Raw genomic sequence first — 16,876 nt, forward strand, 5'->3', positions numbered from 1 at the left:
AAAAAAAAGAAATGCCATTAGGACATGATCAGGACCACTGACATAAACCTAAATAAGATCTCCAAGTTAACAGTATGTACTGCACTGAAGTACCAATTTTAAAAATTGTAATACTATGATTATGTGAGTAAATATCCTGATTCTTAGGAAATATACACTGAAGTATTTAGGAGTAAAAGGGCATGATGCCTAAAACTTACTCTCAAATGATCCCGAAAAAAACAATGTGTATATATAGATAAAGAAAATCCTAAAGCAAATGCAGCAAAGGTAACAACTGCTGAAAATAGGTGTAGAGTATACAGGAGCTATTTGCAACTTTTCTTTAAGTTTGAAATGATTTCAAAATAAAAAGTTGTTTAAAAAAAGAAGATATCAACTACATTTTCCCTTTTTACTACACTGCATCAGACTAGTATGCTTTTACGATTTTCCTTACTACTGTTTCTTCTTGCTGCTGTCAATGAACTCTGATTGCCTCTAGTTTTCATGTCGATTTTACAGAGAATTGTCAAGAAAGAAGCCAAATGGACATATATACACTATCAAATGTAAAACAGAGAGCTAGTGGGAAGCAGCCGCATAGCACAGAGAAATCAGCTTGGTGCTTCGTGACCACCTACAGGGGTGGGATAGGGAGGGTCGGAGGGAGGGAGATGCAAGAGGGAAGAGATATGGGGATGTATGTATATGTATAACTGATTCACTTTGTTATAAAGGAGAAACTAACACACCATTGTAAAGCAATTATACTCCAATAAAGGTGTTAAAAAAAAAAGAAGGTAAAACAGAAAATTAATTCATTAAATTCTGGCATTTATATGCCTTTAAAAAAAAAAAATAAAGAAGCCAAGGCAGGGCTGAAGGCTTGCACTACACAGTAAACAGCATGGGCTTTGCAACAGCTAAACTGATCTTCAGAGCAGCTTTCTACTATGTTTTTGGATTAGCAACAGTAACTTTAAACCTCTTGAAAAGTACTATGAATACATTTTGCTTGCACATTACCATTTCCATCATCTCTGGATCTTCAAAATCATAAATAATATGCTCTAAAATATCTCTGTCAGACACAAAACCTAAGGCTCTGAACACAATAATGATGGGAACTTCTTGCTTGATATATGGTAGGGTTGCCACAATGCGCTGACCAATAGCACTCTTTTTTGCACCCTAGAAAAATAAAAAATCATGAGAATACAGACGTTATAGCCATATATAAACATCAAAAGAACCATTTTACATACATGTTCATTGTAGGTATTTCAAAAGAGGCATGCCTTTCATATTCTAAGGAACGTCCTATGGCTGCTTTTCAAAATCCACTGCAAGAGGTTTACTTATTTGACGGATAGACTGGTCATCTGAACCTGAGAGGACTTCCATTCTCTACTCTCTGTCTGCCAAGATCTTCTAGAACTGCCCCAGACTGTATTTGGAAATGACCTTTGGCTGCAGGTATGAACACAGACCACCCCCCTTGTCCTTTCCCCCAACCAAAACAATTAAAAATTTTGGAAGAAAGAAATAGATGAGGGGAAAATAAGAGAGAATATAGCTAGACAAATGTGGAAAAAAGCTAAGCACAGAATGAAAAATAAATACTAACTCAGAGTTGGTCTGTGACATATCTCCAAATATGAATAACATTTCAAAATCAACAAACAGCCTCTCTCACATAAGATTCTCTTCCAATTTCTCCCTCTTTAATTGCAACACAGAAGTGAAATAAAAGTTACTACACTGGCATACAAACACCTGGTTTCTCAATTTTAATCAAATTTCTTTCCTTCAATATCAAACTCTATCTTCTCTTGGCCTCATAACCCTACATTATCATGGTCCATCTCATAAGTTTCTGTTGTCTTCCTCCTCCTACTTCAGGCCTCCTTCCTTAGAAACCTTAACCTATCTCACGGATGTTCAGTAACAACTTTACATAAAAGGACAGGTAAATCTTCATCTTGACCTTTTTCCTGTACTCTCAACCCTCCCATCCCAACTGCCATTTGGCTGTTTCAACTTAGTTTTCAATTATTCCATTTGTTTCATCATAGACCTTTTTCAGAATACAAAAAACATTAAAAAAGAATGCCTACACCATACACCATGGCCCCTCCAAACCTTCTGTCTAAAAATGAACTCACTAGGCTCTTTCTAAAAATCAATTCTTGGACGTTCTCTATTTTATCTAGAACCTCAGGAGAGAACGATAGAATTTTTTTTTTCGCGGCTGTCCACATGCTGCTGATACTTATAATCACAATGTTGGCAGCTCAGGCAGACTAGTCATCTTTTTGGGTGCACACACTTTAGGAGCCTAATAAATACAGGAAATTCAGTGGCTGAGAATCCTAATTTCACTCCATTGCCAGCAAGCCTCAAGGCCCAAGGCAAGTAATTTGTAAAGTTGGAAAGGTGAGGGAAGGTTTCAGATAGTTTTAAAATAGCTACTGTGGGCACTAATGGACATGATAATGAAGCCCTTGGCAATGATTACACAAAGCCTGGTGGATACAAGGAGTTGTGAGATACCAACTGTCCCATACTTAGCCAGGGTTGACTACAAAGCACTCCGAAAGCACACAGAGTATGGGAATGGGCAGTTGGCTACATCTTTTAGCCACAACGTCCAAGTCGACAGAATCACTATGAACAACTGTTTGTGAATTAAAAAAAATTAAAAAGACTACACAGAGGGAGTTCCCTGGTGGTACAGTGGTTAGGACTCAACACTTTCACTGCCGAGGCCTGGTTTCAATCCCTGGTCGTGGATCTAAGATCCCGCAAGCCGAGTGCCAAGGTCAAAACAAAAAAACAAACAAAAAACCTACACAGAAATATACATGTATACTGAATTTCAACAAAATAAAGACCATACACCTTGACTGTCCACTTCATTCCCTTTAAAATATTATCCTTTTAATTTTATTTCCCATGATTATAAGACAAAGACCTTGTGTTTTTGCTCAGTGATTTTCAACTCTGGCTTCGCATTAGAGTACTCTGGGGAATTAAAAACAACAGCAACATGGGCACCAACAGCAATTTAGGCCCGATTCCTAAATTGATTAAATGAAAATTCTGGAAAGAACCAAAGAATCTTAACTGATTCATCCTCATATCAAACTTATCACTAAATCTAGATGATTTTCCTTTCTTTTGCCCTCCATAATCCAGGCCAATGCTTATCAACAAAGAATGCACATCACAATCACCTGGGGATCTTTTCCAAACACTTGTACCTGGGCCCCATTCTACCCCCATTCACAAGTAAAAACCATTTTAATTCTTTAAAGCACCTATTCCACGTAGGATTTTAACTTCAGGCACTTAAACCTCTCTAATGTTCAAGTTCTTCTTTATAAAACTTATTAAAGTGACATTAGACTCTGCAGAACTGTTTATAATAGAGCACAAAACTGGAAACCTAAACATCCATCACAAGGGAAATGGCTCAATAAATTATGCTATATCTATGCATGGAATATCACAGCTTAGAAACAATGATCAATTGCTGATTTAAATCTGTTTTTAAAAGGTATCAGCAATGTTCAAACAGTGTGCATAGTATGCTCCCATTTGGTTTTTTTTTTTAATTTTTAAATTTATTTTTGGCTGCATTGGGTCTTCAATGCTTCAAGTGGGCTTTCTCTAGTTGTGGTGAGTGGGGGCTACTCTGTTGCGGTGCACAGGCTTCTCATTGCAGTGGCTTCTCTTGTGGCAGAGCACGGGCTCTAGGCATGCAGGGTTCAGTAGTTGCAGCATGCAGGCTCAGTAGCTGCAGCGCATGGGCTCAGTAGTTGTGGCATATGAGCTTAGTTGCTCTGCGGCATGTGGGATCTTCCCAGACCAGGGATCGAACCCGTGTCCCCTGCACTGGCAGGCGAAATCTTAACTACTGTAAAACCAGGAAAGCCTCCATTTGCATTTTTTAATTAAGACTATTTCTGGATGGATTCATGAGAAATTATCAAATCAGCTGCTTCTTAGAGAAGAGATCTGGGGGTCAAAGGAAGACTAATTTTTATAGTGTACGCTTTTTTGTACTTTTTTGAACTATTTAATGTGTATATATGACTTATTTAAAAAAATTTTACAAATAAAAATGTACATGAAATTAAATAGTTAATTACAACAAATTTCCAGTATAGTTGCAAAGATTAAATCAAGCAATCTGAGTAACATAATTGGCACATAGCAAACAGTCAAGAAATGCTATTATTAGATTACATTATTGTAAGTAACATGCCTGTGGTAGGTGGCTTCTAAGATGGTGCCTAATGATCCCTGTCTACTACTACTGCCTTGTGTAGTCCCCCCACTGAGTATAGACTAGATGTACTACTGACTTGTATCTAACAAAAAGAATATGGCAAAAATGATAGGATGTTGCTTCCAAGATTAAGGTGTAAAAGATGGTGATTTCCACCTTGCTCATATGCTCTACGGCTCTGCTCAATTACTCTCTCTGACAAGCAGGCTGCCATATTGTCAGGGGCTGTATGGAGGGGAGCCGTGCAGCAAGAAACTGGATCTTGCCGACAGCCATGCAAATAAGCCTTATGGTGATGACTGCAGCCCAAGCACTTTGTTTGCAGCCCTGTGACCAGAGGACCCAGCTAATCCATATCCAGACACTGTGAGATGATGAATGTTGCTACTGGAGTGATTTATTACACAGTAGTAAGTAAATAATAAAATGCCTACCATACAACACTGATAATATGCTCCAGAAAAACTTTCTGAATTAAACATGCAGCCTGGTAACTTACAAAACTAGACCAAAAGGAATAAACCCAAATAGCATATAATAGTCCATACCTGTCCTCCTCTTGCCAGCATGCTAACCCAGATAGTACTGGTGGGTCGAGAAGAATTCTCCAGACATGATCTACACTCTCCTGTGTAGGCATATTTAGAATCCTTTTTGGCAAACACATAGACTGTGTTTGTTGCCATTTTCTCTTGAGCAATCAGAACCTATATGGACAATAAAATTACAGCCATAAAACCGACAAGGTCTTTGAATTAGAAAGACCAGTGAAAGCTACATCTTTATTTAGTCTGACTGTACAGGCTCACTGAAACAACATCAGTTCTTGAACTTTACAAACTCCATTTTGCATAAACGCTTCACCAAAACATACAAGCTCAAACTGACCAAATTTCTAGTGTATATTATTGGGCTGACCAACCCAATACATATAACTAAACAAAGTTTTGGTTTAATATAAATTCGGCTGCCACCTCCTTAATAATTCAACTGCTACTTCCAGATTATACAAAAGTTTACTTTTTGACTTCAACTTTCATGATTAAAATCTAAATCATCATTTGGTAATTAAAAAAAAATAATGCTACTATACCTTTTCAGATCCATTAATAATGAAGTAGCCACCAGGATCCAAGGGGCATTCATTTAACTCACAAAGATCACGATCTGTTAAGCCATTCAATAGGCAGTAAGTTGAACGCAACATAATTGGAATTTTTCCTATAAAAGTTTTCTGATGCTGTGTCTGAAGTTGTTCTTCGCCTTCTTTAATGACTGTTTTTGTTATATCAACATAAAGTGGAGCAGAGTACCTGTGAAAATAAAAGTAGATCACAAGTGAATACTAAGGTGATTACTGAAACTCTCAACTGGCTAAAATTTTATTTTCTGAATCTTATTTCAATATCAGCTGCTGGAAAAGAAATATCTTTCTTACGTGAGATTTCTTAATCTGGCCTCATTTGGCATCATCGGTGATGGAGCACCATCTCTTTCCCAATGGGTAGGCTTGGAGAGGTAAATTTGTTCGAACTTCAGCAAGTATCTTGGCTAAAATGAAAACAAAAACAATGGAAAAGGGTAAATAATTTTTTTCCATAAACGATTTAATGATTCCATTTTAATCAACATTAACATTTTGAGTAGAAACAGCTCTAGAAAATGCCAAAGTTAATCCACTTTACTAAAATGGTGACTCTCCCAGGGCAACATTCATACTCCACAAATGTCAAGTTTTATACTTCATCACTTTTTAAGGTGGAAGACAAAAGGAGATTTAATGTATCACAAGTAAATAAAGACTAAGCTCTGAGTTCATATCAAACAACTGAAATGGATTTGCATTAATGATCTGTATAGCTGTTTCATGTGCCCTCTCCTTAGTTTAGGTCAGGTTAACAAAGTTATCAGAAAACAAAGAAAAGATAAATTCATACAATTAGAAGTGTGTTCTAAACTAATCAACAGAAGATAGAAAAAAAGAAAACCTAACTCTTCAATTAAAGGTACAGAAGACATCGGTACCAGCTATGGAGCAAGATAGATGCACTGATTTTGGACCCCTCCTTGTACCCTGTTAAAGCCATTCTGACTCTGGACAATGATGGAGATAGATTTTTCGCCAAGTACTGTGATGACAGCTACCTCGGTGTCAAGGAGCAAAAGGCCTTTGAGAAGAACACTTTCAACAAGACCTGTCAGACTGACACTGAAACTGCCCTCTTGGGAGGCCTGACAGTGGTATGCAAAAGCAGTTATCGATCTCTATTTCTATACGATTGGCAGCTCATACGAAAATGAAATGATGCTCATGGCTATTCTGAACTGCCTCTTCTTCGACTCACTGAGCCAGATGCTGAGGAAAAATGTAGAAAAGTGAGCTCTGCTGAAGAACATGGAGGGGTTCTTCTTGGTTGTGGATGAAATCGTAGATTGAGGGGTGATCCTAGAGAGCAATCCCCAGCAAGCGGTAAAGTGGGTGGCATTAAGGGGAGATGTCCCCCTTACAGAGCAGACTCTCAGGTGCTGCAGTCAGCCAAAGAACAGATCAAGTGGCCACTCCTTCGGTGAAGACCTCACTGTTCCTGGCTCCATACCCCCTCAAAAAATCCACATGTCTGCTGTGACTTCTCATCCAGTCCCCCAACTAATGCTCTCAGAGTCAGCTCGGGGATCCCAGGGATCCTTAGATCTCCATCCTGTCTGTGGCTGCCTCCCCCACAAACCCGTACACGCTTCCCATTCCTTCGCACTCTTTTTTGCAGTTCCGGGACTAAAGCTCTCAGCAGATTTTTGGACACAGGGCAGTGGAAGAACCCTCTTCCTTTCTCAACTGGATTATGCTCCCATGCTTTCCTATCCCCCATATTTTCTCCCCCACTTCTGTGCCCTTTGGCTGCAGCTACACTTCAGATCAAAGCAGGAGAAAGAATGTGCTGAGTGTTTTCCTCCCTTTGTCTTTACCCTGCCTTCATCCCAACAGCCCATCAAGGGGAGGGAGAGCAAATTCTTTTCTACAGAATGAGTGGGGGTGGGGAGAGGCATATCAAGTCTCAGCCGCAGCCCTACATGCTGGCCTCAGTATTTTCTCCCATTCCTTCTTACTGTCCAGGACTCCAGCCTTGGAAAAAACCTTGGGAACAGCTCATAGGCAGGGGACAGAGTGGAATAAGCAGTGATTTAAATTTTATTGGAGAGGGCCTATAACGTTCTATATTTCAGCCACAGCTGCATGTTTTACCCTGATCCTGGCTTATAGTTTCAAAACTGCTGTGGTCTGTGCGTACCCATTGTGGGAGCATCCATCTTTTTGTCCGATACCTTAACTCTCCACCTTCACTACCTGTGGGATCTCTGCCTGGCTTGTCCTCTCTGTGCCCTGGAGCAAAGCCAGTCCCTGAACTAAAACGCCATTGTAGTCTTGGGAAGAAGAGTTTCTGCTCAGAACTGGAGACAGGGTGGAATTGATGACTTGGGCCTCTGGGATCTCTCAGTCCCCTTCTCCCCCTCTCTTGGCATTTCATTCTTCTGTCTTGGGTCTGAGATATCTGCTTAACCCTGTCCTCTCTCTGCCTCAGCCTTACATCCAGGCAGTAGGTCTGGTCATCTAGTCACCTCCCCTCCCTAGGTCACTGAGAGAGGTGCCTCTCTTCAGAAAACTTTTGGGATTTGGATTTCCCCAGGAAGGCAGAGGATGGCACACCCACTGTTGGGTCTCATCTCTCCCCTTAACCCAAAACTTCCCACAAAAATGTCTCAAGAAACCCTCCTGAGACTTAGTGTTTTGCCCCACCTGCCAATTCTCCAAAACTGAAGTGGGGTGGATAACTGGGCATCCTTGGGGGGCATTTTTGTGTAAGGGATGTATAGAGTCAGGATGACAGCCACCTTCATATACTGCTCTGTGCAAAGAGGAATTTAAAAACACACAGAAAATCCTAATTACTATTCTACATAAAGGAATGAGAATTTCCAACCCTGGCTGACTTTAGCTCAGTCCATAGTTAAGAAAGAAAGAAAGGAAGAAAGAAGAAAGAAAAGTTTTCAATTAAATATCTATCTGCTACCCAATAAAACAAGATCCATGAGAATTTTCCAGAGCTAAATGGATAGTGAATTTCTCTCTAAATCAAATATCAGAAAAGGAAAAGATGGGACTAAGCAGACCACTAAAGGAAAATTATTAATACCCAAGTTTCCCAAACTGGAGTCGTAAAGAGCAAAGAGAACTAGTGGTGATAATGAACCAAAAGGAATTCAGCCATCCAACTACTCATTTCCACTATTACCCTAATCTAGGACATTATTATCTGAAACTTCAGCTATTCCAAGATTTTAATCTGACTCCAGCCTCTTCCCACTCCAAGTAAACACCATTTCCAAAGTAACCTTTTAAAAATAATGCTTCATGTACATTCTTTGACAATCTTTCCACAATGCCCCATGACATCCAAAGCATGTGACAATCTGGTTCCATCTTATCTTCCACGAACACCTATCAAAAACAGATCAAACCAAAAACAATATACTGGCTACTGTGGTCCCTCTATACCAGCCATAAGCCAAAAACACAAAGTATTTTTGCTGAAATGATTAAATATCTTTTCCCTAACTAAGACAAACACCCTTCACAGTCAGCTTAAGTCCCTCCCATCTTTTCCACTAAGCTCTGATAGCCAAGCTTGAGAGATCTCTTTGGTAGTACTTATTCTGGCACTATGAAGCTGCTATGTTATATTGTTATCTCTCGTTTTGAAAAGACCATGAAGAGAAAACGCCGTAAGTATAGGAAAAGCATTTTACACCCATTTTTCCAACACAGTGCCAGAAGAGCCAATTATTTTTGTTCTTTTTTTTTTTTTTTTTTTTTTGTGGTACGCGGGCCTCTCACTGTTGTGGCCTCTCCCGTTGCGGAGCACAGGCTCCGGACGCGCAGGCTCAGCGGCCATGGCCCACGGGCCCAGCCGCTCCACGGCATGTGGGATCCTCCCGGACCGGGGCACGAACCCGCGTCCCCTGCATCGGCAGGCGGACTCCCAACCACTGCGCCACCAGGGAAGCCCTATTTTTGTTCTTAACAGCAAAAGTCTGTGCAGCACCTCCAACCAGAATGAGAATACATTAGCCCTTACAAGATAAGCTACAGAAAAGAGGGACTGAACTGGCAGGAAATAATAATCTCTCCCTCTGTCTAATTCTACTTCTTCTCTACCTCATTTTTTTTTTTAGCTTTCCCTGTCCCTCAAGGCCCATCATGCTGCCTCTCTACTCAGAAACTAAGGACATGGGAGTTCCCTGGTGGCCTAGCGGTTAGGATTCTGGGCTTTCACTGCCGTGGTTCAGGTTCAATCCCTGGTCAGGGAACTGAGGTCCCGCAAGCCAGGCGGCGCGGCCAATAAATAAATAAATAATGTTAAAACAAACAAACAAACAAACAAAAAAACTAGGGACAGTCATTTTTTGGACTACAGTTATTTACAATCACTCACGTAAAACTAGATTCTAAAATGATAGCCTTGCTATGATTTAACAATGCTGAAAACATGCATATGTGTAAAAAAAAAGACTACAATGAACGTAGAAAAGTTAAAAGAGCTAATATATTTGGGTGATTTTCCCTTATTATCTCTTATATTGATATAATAATGTATTTCATGCAACAAATAATCAAGGGAAAAAGGTCCTTCACCTATTTTTCTTTTGATTCCTTACTCTGTGAAAGAAAAAAGTGGGATTTTCTGAGGCAACATGACTATTTCTGGCTTGCTTCTCTTTGTAGTTCATCATACCTCTGAGTTTCCTCTTCCTGGCTATTAAACACATACTATCTGAAAAAGAATTAGGGTTTTGCATTACTTGCAAAAATGCATCTCTCCATTAGTAAGAATAAATCAGGAGCTGACTGAAACGCTATAAGTGCACTAATAAAAACACCTCCTAACTTTTTCTTTTTTTAACCTTTAAGCCAGGTGAGAGAAGGACTGAAATTTCAAATCAATACCCTTATTTATGTTACTTTATTGAACCATCTTACCGGTTCTTCAACTTCTCCACTAGCATGCTGAGCTTCGGCTTGTAGGTCTATAGGTGGAGCATCTTCCACAATTCTTTGAACAGACATCTGAATAAACTCATCAAAAGAATCCAGCTGTTGTCTGACCAAGCCTTTCTCATCAAAATAGGAACTGGGAAAATATTTGAGTTCATAATCAGTTACACCTACTGATGTTTTCTAGCATATATCCCCATTTTCATTATCATCAATTTTGACAAATACTAATCATTAAATACCAACACTCTGCACCCATCACTACATAAAATACTATGAGGTGTCCAAAAAAGAGGTGAGATTAGGAACACTTTCTTTGTAGAACTTATTGTTAAGTTTGGGGAAATGAGACATACTTGTGGGTAAAATTATTAAAGCACAACATAAGAACTATAAGGAAGCCCTAATTTATAAATGTCCTTTATAGATAAATTTCATCCAACCTCTTGAAACATTTCTCAAAACTAATGAAATGCATAGTCAAAGACAAAAATAAATGACAACATGGACAGACGAAGAGAATATTATGCTAAGTGAAAAAAGTCAGAGAAAAACAAATACCACATGATTTCACTCATATGTGGAATTTAAAAAAAATAAAACCAAACCAAAACCAACCGACAAAAGATAACAAAAGCTCACAAACACAGAGAACAGATTAGTGGTTACCAGAGAGGAGGGGGTTAGTGTGTGGGTGAAATGGGTGAAGGGGGTCAAATGTATGGTGATGGATGGTAACTAGACTGTGGTGGTGATCCCTCTGTAGTGTATTCAGATGTTGAACTATAATGCTGTCCACCTAAAACTTATATAACAAAAAAAAGCATGGAAAAAAAGATAAAAATAAGAACTTTAATTTGAATAAGAGGGAAGAAAATGATATCAATGACTAAAATATAGCATGTGTAAGAACTTCGATTTTAGGTTAAAGATTCTACTTTGAATATGTCAAAGGTAAGATGGGACTAAGTCATTCAAGTGAAAATACTCAGCAAATGACTGATTAAAAATGGAGCAAGGGTGAGAGATCAAAGCTATTAGTATAGACGAAGAAATCAAATACTGAAGCCCTAAAGAGAAGCCCTAAAGAAGGACAGAGATTCGAAAAGAGTAGACACACTGTTTGCAAGAGGAATCTCTCCCCTCACCACCACACAGGAAAAGCTGCATAGCTGGACTTAGCTCCTTGCCCTCTCTGCCTAGTAACTAACTCCCCCCATCCTCACATCAATTTTCTGAGACAACAGTCGTAGCCCAACTAATCATCAGCTTTCCACTTTGGCATCATCAGATCACCTCACATGTAACTGGCCAGCCTACAGATTGGCTGGCTTTGGGTCAAGGTTCCACCCTGATTCAATCAACCATGGCCACCAATATTAGAAGCTCTCTATGGCAGAGAACACAGTACACATTCATCCCTGTATAAGGCACAGACTCAAGAAGAGTGGAGGCAACTTCCTTCAGTAGAGACTGTGAGCTGACAGGAAAGAAATTTCTCACAACCATTTGGGTCAGCCATTGGTACATAAGCACATGGAAAGCACAATCTGTAAGGTAAACAGCAATGGTTTTTATGGACAATTTACAATGAAAAATCTTTAAAAAACTATGGACAAGTTTCATCCTCCCAGGAAGCTGAACCACAGTTACTCTGCCCAAAATCATTAGGACAGTACTTCATTAGAATGCCATCCCTTAAACACCTAAACTATTTGAATAGTTCTTATTTATGGTATCTACTACCATGACTATTGTCCAAGAGACATCTTACTGAAGTCACTATATATTAAGTAATATCACATTCACAATGCTTGGGAAAGATCACTTGATATTAAATAGTGAAAAAACAAAATGTCATATCACAAATAACTAAAGCACCTATAATCAATTAAAATATAAAGATCAAATGGCATTTTATTCTGTAACAAATGTTAAATGCAAGGACTTGTCAAATAGCATATATAATCCTTGAGCAATTTGTCACATAAGAAACAATTTGTTTTTTTTGGCTAAGATCAAAATATTCTTTCTCCCTGGCAATCACAAAATATAGGCATACTCCAAATATCTGGCTAAAAATGTCTCTTCGTGTTTAATACTCAAAATCATAGAAGATTCAAGTGTCTCAATACAAAGTGTTTATAGCCCATGTTTAATAGGAAAAATGAACACATACTTACATCCCCAAAACTCATATTTTTAACAAAACAACGTTCAGCAAAGGTTCAGTTTTATTCCATACACAACTGGTAGAATGTCAGAAACTTGTGCTCTTTGAGTGTCAACCGAGAGGATGTGCATCTTGGAGATGGTGGGGCTCAAACAGGCATCAAAATGTTACTATATACAAAGCACCTGTCAGTTTGGTAAGTGAGGAGACTTGTAGCATTTTATATCCTAACATAGAAGGATGTTATTTTATTACTTAAAAGTTACTTCTCTTACCTATATGTAAGGCTTCCTGCTGAGTTTTATTACAGTTTAATTACACTTAGAATTGGATGGGAATGTGGGTCGAAATACCACCTGTTATAACTTTATCCATTTAAAACAAGGAGAAAACCAAGAGGAATCAAATTAACAGCACCAGTAATGTAACAAATAGGCATCATGTGCCTCCTGATACAATGCACTGAGAGCAGAACATCACTGTTGCCAAAAGTAATCATCTGAATCTAATCATGAGGAAACATCAGACAAACCCAAACTGAGGGGCAGTCTAAAAAATAATTTGCCTATATTCTTCAAAAATGTCAAGGTCAAAAAAAAAGGTGAGGTCATGGGAAGCTGTGGAGAGATGGTGAGTTTGAGAAACAAAAAAAAAGAAAGGAAGATTGAGGAACTGTTCTAGATTATAGGAGACAAAAGAATAGGTCATGAAAACGAGATGTAATATATGATCTTATGTTGGATCCAGGATAAGAAAATTTTTATTTTGCTATGAACATTACTGGGACACTGGCAAAATCTGCGTAAGGTCTCTAGATTAAATAAGATTACTGTATTAATTTCCTTATTTTAATAAGGTTATGATTCTGTAAAAGAATATTCCTAGGTAAACACCTGACTCAAATATTTCAGAAAAAAAATACGTAGACAGAGAAAGAATAAGGCAAAGAAAACACAGCATAAGGTTAACATTTAGGGAATCTGGGTGAAGTGTACATGAATTCTTTGTGTAACTTTTCTGTATATCAAACTACTTTAAAAGTTAAATAAATAAATAAAATGACAAACCAGCTCTCATGCAGCATATTCACACAGAACATCTAATTTTCAAACAGAATAAGCAGGAAATCCCTGTATAGTTTACAGTGCCTTTTAAAATTTATTCAGTTTGGTCTAAAAAGTTACCTAATTACAATCCAGCATGCCTCTTGCCACAAATCTGGTGTGATTTCATCATCATCCTCATCATATTGCATATCTGCAAAAACAAAAAAATCATTCTCACTTGCAATAAATACTACTAGCTCACATCTTACTATGATGTGAAGTAGCAAAAACACATTTACTCTTTACTAAATAAAAAACAATCGCTTTACCCCACTTCTTTAAAATTTCTGTCATCACATTACTTGAACTGTAATGGAACAATATACATAGGTATATATGTACACATACATAGGTCTACGTCACAGTATTCTCCCAATACACAAAGAGGCCTCGTGAGAAAGGTTCGGTGCAAGTCGTGTGAATCTGTAACTGTTCCATCATCTCCAAGAAGCCCATGTAATTCTCATTAATAACTAACTATAATGATAACTAGGAGCAAGCTCATAATCCTCTGATCAATAGGCTCCTCAGAGACTGGAGTCAGATCAGGTTAAGAGGGAGGAGTCAGCAAAGGACTCCAATAGCTGGGCAATACCTTAAGGTGTGCTATTACAGCAACATTTCACACATGGACAGGGATGACAGGCTGTATTTTCCAAAGATGGACACAACTATCTTCCATTTCACATGCTCTTTTATAAAGTGATCTTGACACTCCTACCATCAAAATATAGAGGGTCTATGCTTCCTCCCCTTGAATCTGGGTGGGTTTTTGACTCTCCCGTAACTAAGAGAATACAGCTAAAGCAATGCTACATGATTTTAAAAGCTAGGTCAGGAAAAACAATGCAATTCCACCTTCTTTACTGAAACACTTACTTCTGGAGCCCTGAGCTGCCATTAAGAACTCCTACTACTTAGGTGAGAAAATCTAAACGGTGGGCCCACTTACAAGATGCTGCAATCAGCAGTCCTAGTCCTTGTGTTTTCCTAGGCTAGATGCCAGACACATGAGTAAACGCTCCAGATCACCCAGCCCCCAGCAGTCAACACTCAGGCTTTGTGTCTTCCCAGTTCAACCACTGACAGACATCAGGCAACAGACAAGCCATTCCTACTATGCCTGTCCAAATTCCTGACTCATTTAATCCATGAACATATTAAATAATTTTTAAGCAGCAAAACTTTGGGGAGTTTGTGCAGCAACAGTAATTTATAAAATGGGGCATTTGAAAAATCAGTGTGCACTGGTGCTAATATTAGTCTCATCTTCTTATGCAAAAGAATAAATGTGCTCTATTTTTGTTTTTCTATTCTGACCTATATACATAGTCTGTAAAACTTAACAACTTTGATTCAAAATTTGATAAATATCCAAAATAAATTATTAATAAGTGCTTCTTGAATGGTCTGGAATTACTGACTCCTACACATGGGGGGCGAGGTAAAATAGACAAAGGTATCTAAAATGGCTTGGAGATTTCTAGCTTTGCTGGCACACTAGATGTTATTATCACAGCCACCCAGGAGAAGTAGGAAGGTTGGAAAATGAGAGGTAATAATGAATTCAGTTTTAGTTATACTTATAGACCATTTATCCTTTTTAACATTTTTATGTTTTCTAGCCTCTGAAAAATGAGACTATATTACCTACTCAAAAAATTAAGCTGAAAAAACTTTTTTTCCTCAGGAGTTAAGAAAAAGAATACAATGATGCTAATAAATTTCTAGACGCAAGATAAAAATGAGACAAGTTTAAACAGTAGAGTTTAAGTTTTTGCTTCTATTTTCTCCATGAAGTAGCTGAGGGAATAAAGAGAAATGTAAGCGGTGGCCAGGAGATTGGGAGCTAGAAGAAAACGAACTTTGAAATAGCAGCTTTGGAGAACGGAAGAGGGAGCATTAAAAATATACAATGAAAATACACTACACGTGACTACAAACTCTACATGTAAAAAGACATACTGTCCCTGTTCGTTAAAATACATACCATCTAGAACTGTGTCATCTCGCGGATAGAGGAAATGTAAAGGTCATCTTTTAAGATAATTTACTTAGGCATATGACAGCATGAAGGAACGCCAAACTAAACCAAACCCTGCCCCCGCGCCGCACACACACAGAAACGATATTCCTTGTCCCCAGAGTTCTTCCAGAGCCTAACGCAATGCCTGGCACAGGGTAATGCTCAAAAATTCAACTATTCATAAATTCATTAACTCTGGCCTTAAGGGAAATCAAGAAAGGAGTCCTTTGCTTCAAAGTCGGAACAACGGAACCTGTCGCATGGTTCTGCGCGCTGTTTTCAACACGGGAAGGGAGTGTCAGACTCACCCAGGGGCAGACAGAGGAGAGAACAAGAGTCACCCTGACCGAGATAATAAAGGCTACGTTCCCTGCACCCTCCACCTCTCAAAATCCCGGATTCGTTCCCGGCCTCGGGAGTGCGGGGAAACGACTGGGGCCATGGTGCGGCGGGCCGAGGAGGAGACCGCAAATCCTCAACTCGTCTAGCTACCCACGTTTCCCCCCTTAGACGGGCCGCCACTGAGTGTTCTGGGTGGTCACCTACCCTCGTCCGCGTCATACATATTGGCAAACGGTTCCTGAGCTCCTAACTCTAGAAATCACACACGGAAAGGCGCGCAAAGACTCCGACGTCCGCAGCGAGAAGCGAAGTAATTTCCGTCTCCGGCGTTCCCAGAATACTCTGCGTCCCACACGAAGCTCCGCCCACAAAGACGCCAATTAAGGTCTGCGCCTGCGCGAAGGGTAGGTTAAGCTGTGTTAAGGGTTAGTATTGTGCATGCGCGATTTGTGGGCTGAAGTTTCCCCGTGCCTGAGAATGAGAACTGTTCCTTACAGTTTGAGTCGGATCCAGCCAATGAAACTTTGTTTTTCAGTGTTGTTGCACAAATAATGGCACCTAAAAAAAAAAAAGTCAAAAAGATTTAATAATAAAGGGTTTAGTTGTAGCCATGCTTTATTTTTTCCGTTCCAAAGACTTAAAAACACGAAGATTTAAAAAATGATTTCTGGGCTTCCCTGGTGGCACAGTGGTTGGGAGTCTGCCTGCCGATGCAGGGGACACGGGTTCGTGCCCCGGTCCGGGAGGATCCCACATGCCACAGAGTGGCTGGGCCTGTGGGCCATGGCCACTGAGCCTGGGTGTCCGGAGCCTGTGCTCTGCAAAGGGAGAGGCACAACAGTGAGAGGCCCGCGTACCGCCAAAAAAAAAAAAAAAAAAAAAAATTTTTGTGTTTCTGGGCCTG

The 16,876-nt window shown here is 39.3% G+C and overlaps 1 protein-coding gene and 1 pseudogene across 2 annotated transcripts in view; one reads left to right on the top strand and one right to left on the bottom strand.

Annotated features, from left to right (window-relative positions):
- POLR2B (RNA polymerase II subunit B) overlaps positions 1 to 16,311 on the bottom strand; it is a 45,690-nt gene extending 29,379 nt beyond the window's left edge. The window contains exons 1-7 of one of the 2 annotated variants that reach the window (XM_024746630.1): positions 16,177 to 16,311; positions 13,683 to 13,755; positions 10,311 to 10,461; positions 5,715 to 5,827; positions 5,370 to 5,589; positions 4,825 to 4,983; positions 1,009 to 1,173 (exon numbers count right to left, since the gene is read on the bottom strand). In XM_024746630.1, the coding sequence (XP_024602398.1) occupies positions 1,009 to 1,173; positions 4,825 to 4,983; positions 5,370 to 5,589; positions 5,715 to 5,827; positions 10,311 to 10,461; positions 13,683 to 13,755; positions 16,177 to 16,195 (900 nt within the window). In that variant the 5' untranslated portion in view covers positions 16,196 to 16,311. The remainder of the gene's footprint in view (positions 1 to 1,008; positions 1,174 to 4,824; positions 4,984 to 5,369; positions 5,590 to 5,714; positions 5,828 to 10,310; positions 10,462 to 13,682; positions 13,756 to 16,176) is intronic. The other variant, XM_024746631.1, reaches the window with a different exon arrangement.
- Positions 6,057 to 6,847, top strand: LOC112400732 (coatomer subunit zeta-1 pseudogene; annotated as a pseudogene).
- Positions 16,312 to 16,876: the final 565 nt, after the last annotated feature.

Source organism: Neophocaena asiaeorientalis, unplaced genomic scaffold (genome assembly GCF_003031525.2).
Source record: "Neophocaena asiaeorientalis asiaeorientalis breed wild unplaced genomic scaffold, Neophocaena_asiaeorientalis_V1.1 scaffold19, whole genome shotgun sequence".
NCBI classification, from domain to species: domain Eukaryota; kingdom Metazoa; phylum Chordata; class Mammalia; order Artiodactyla; family Phocoenidae; genus Neophocaena; species Neophocaena asiaeorientalis.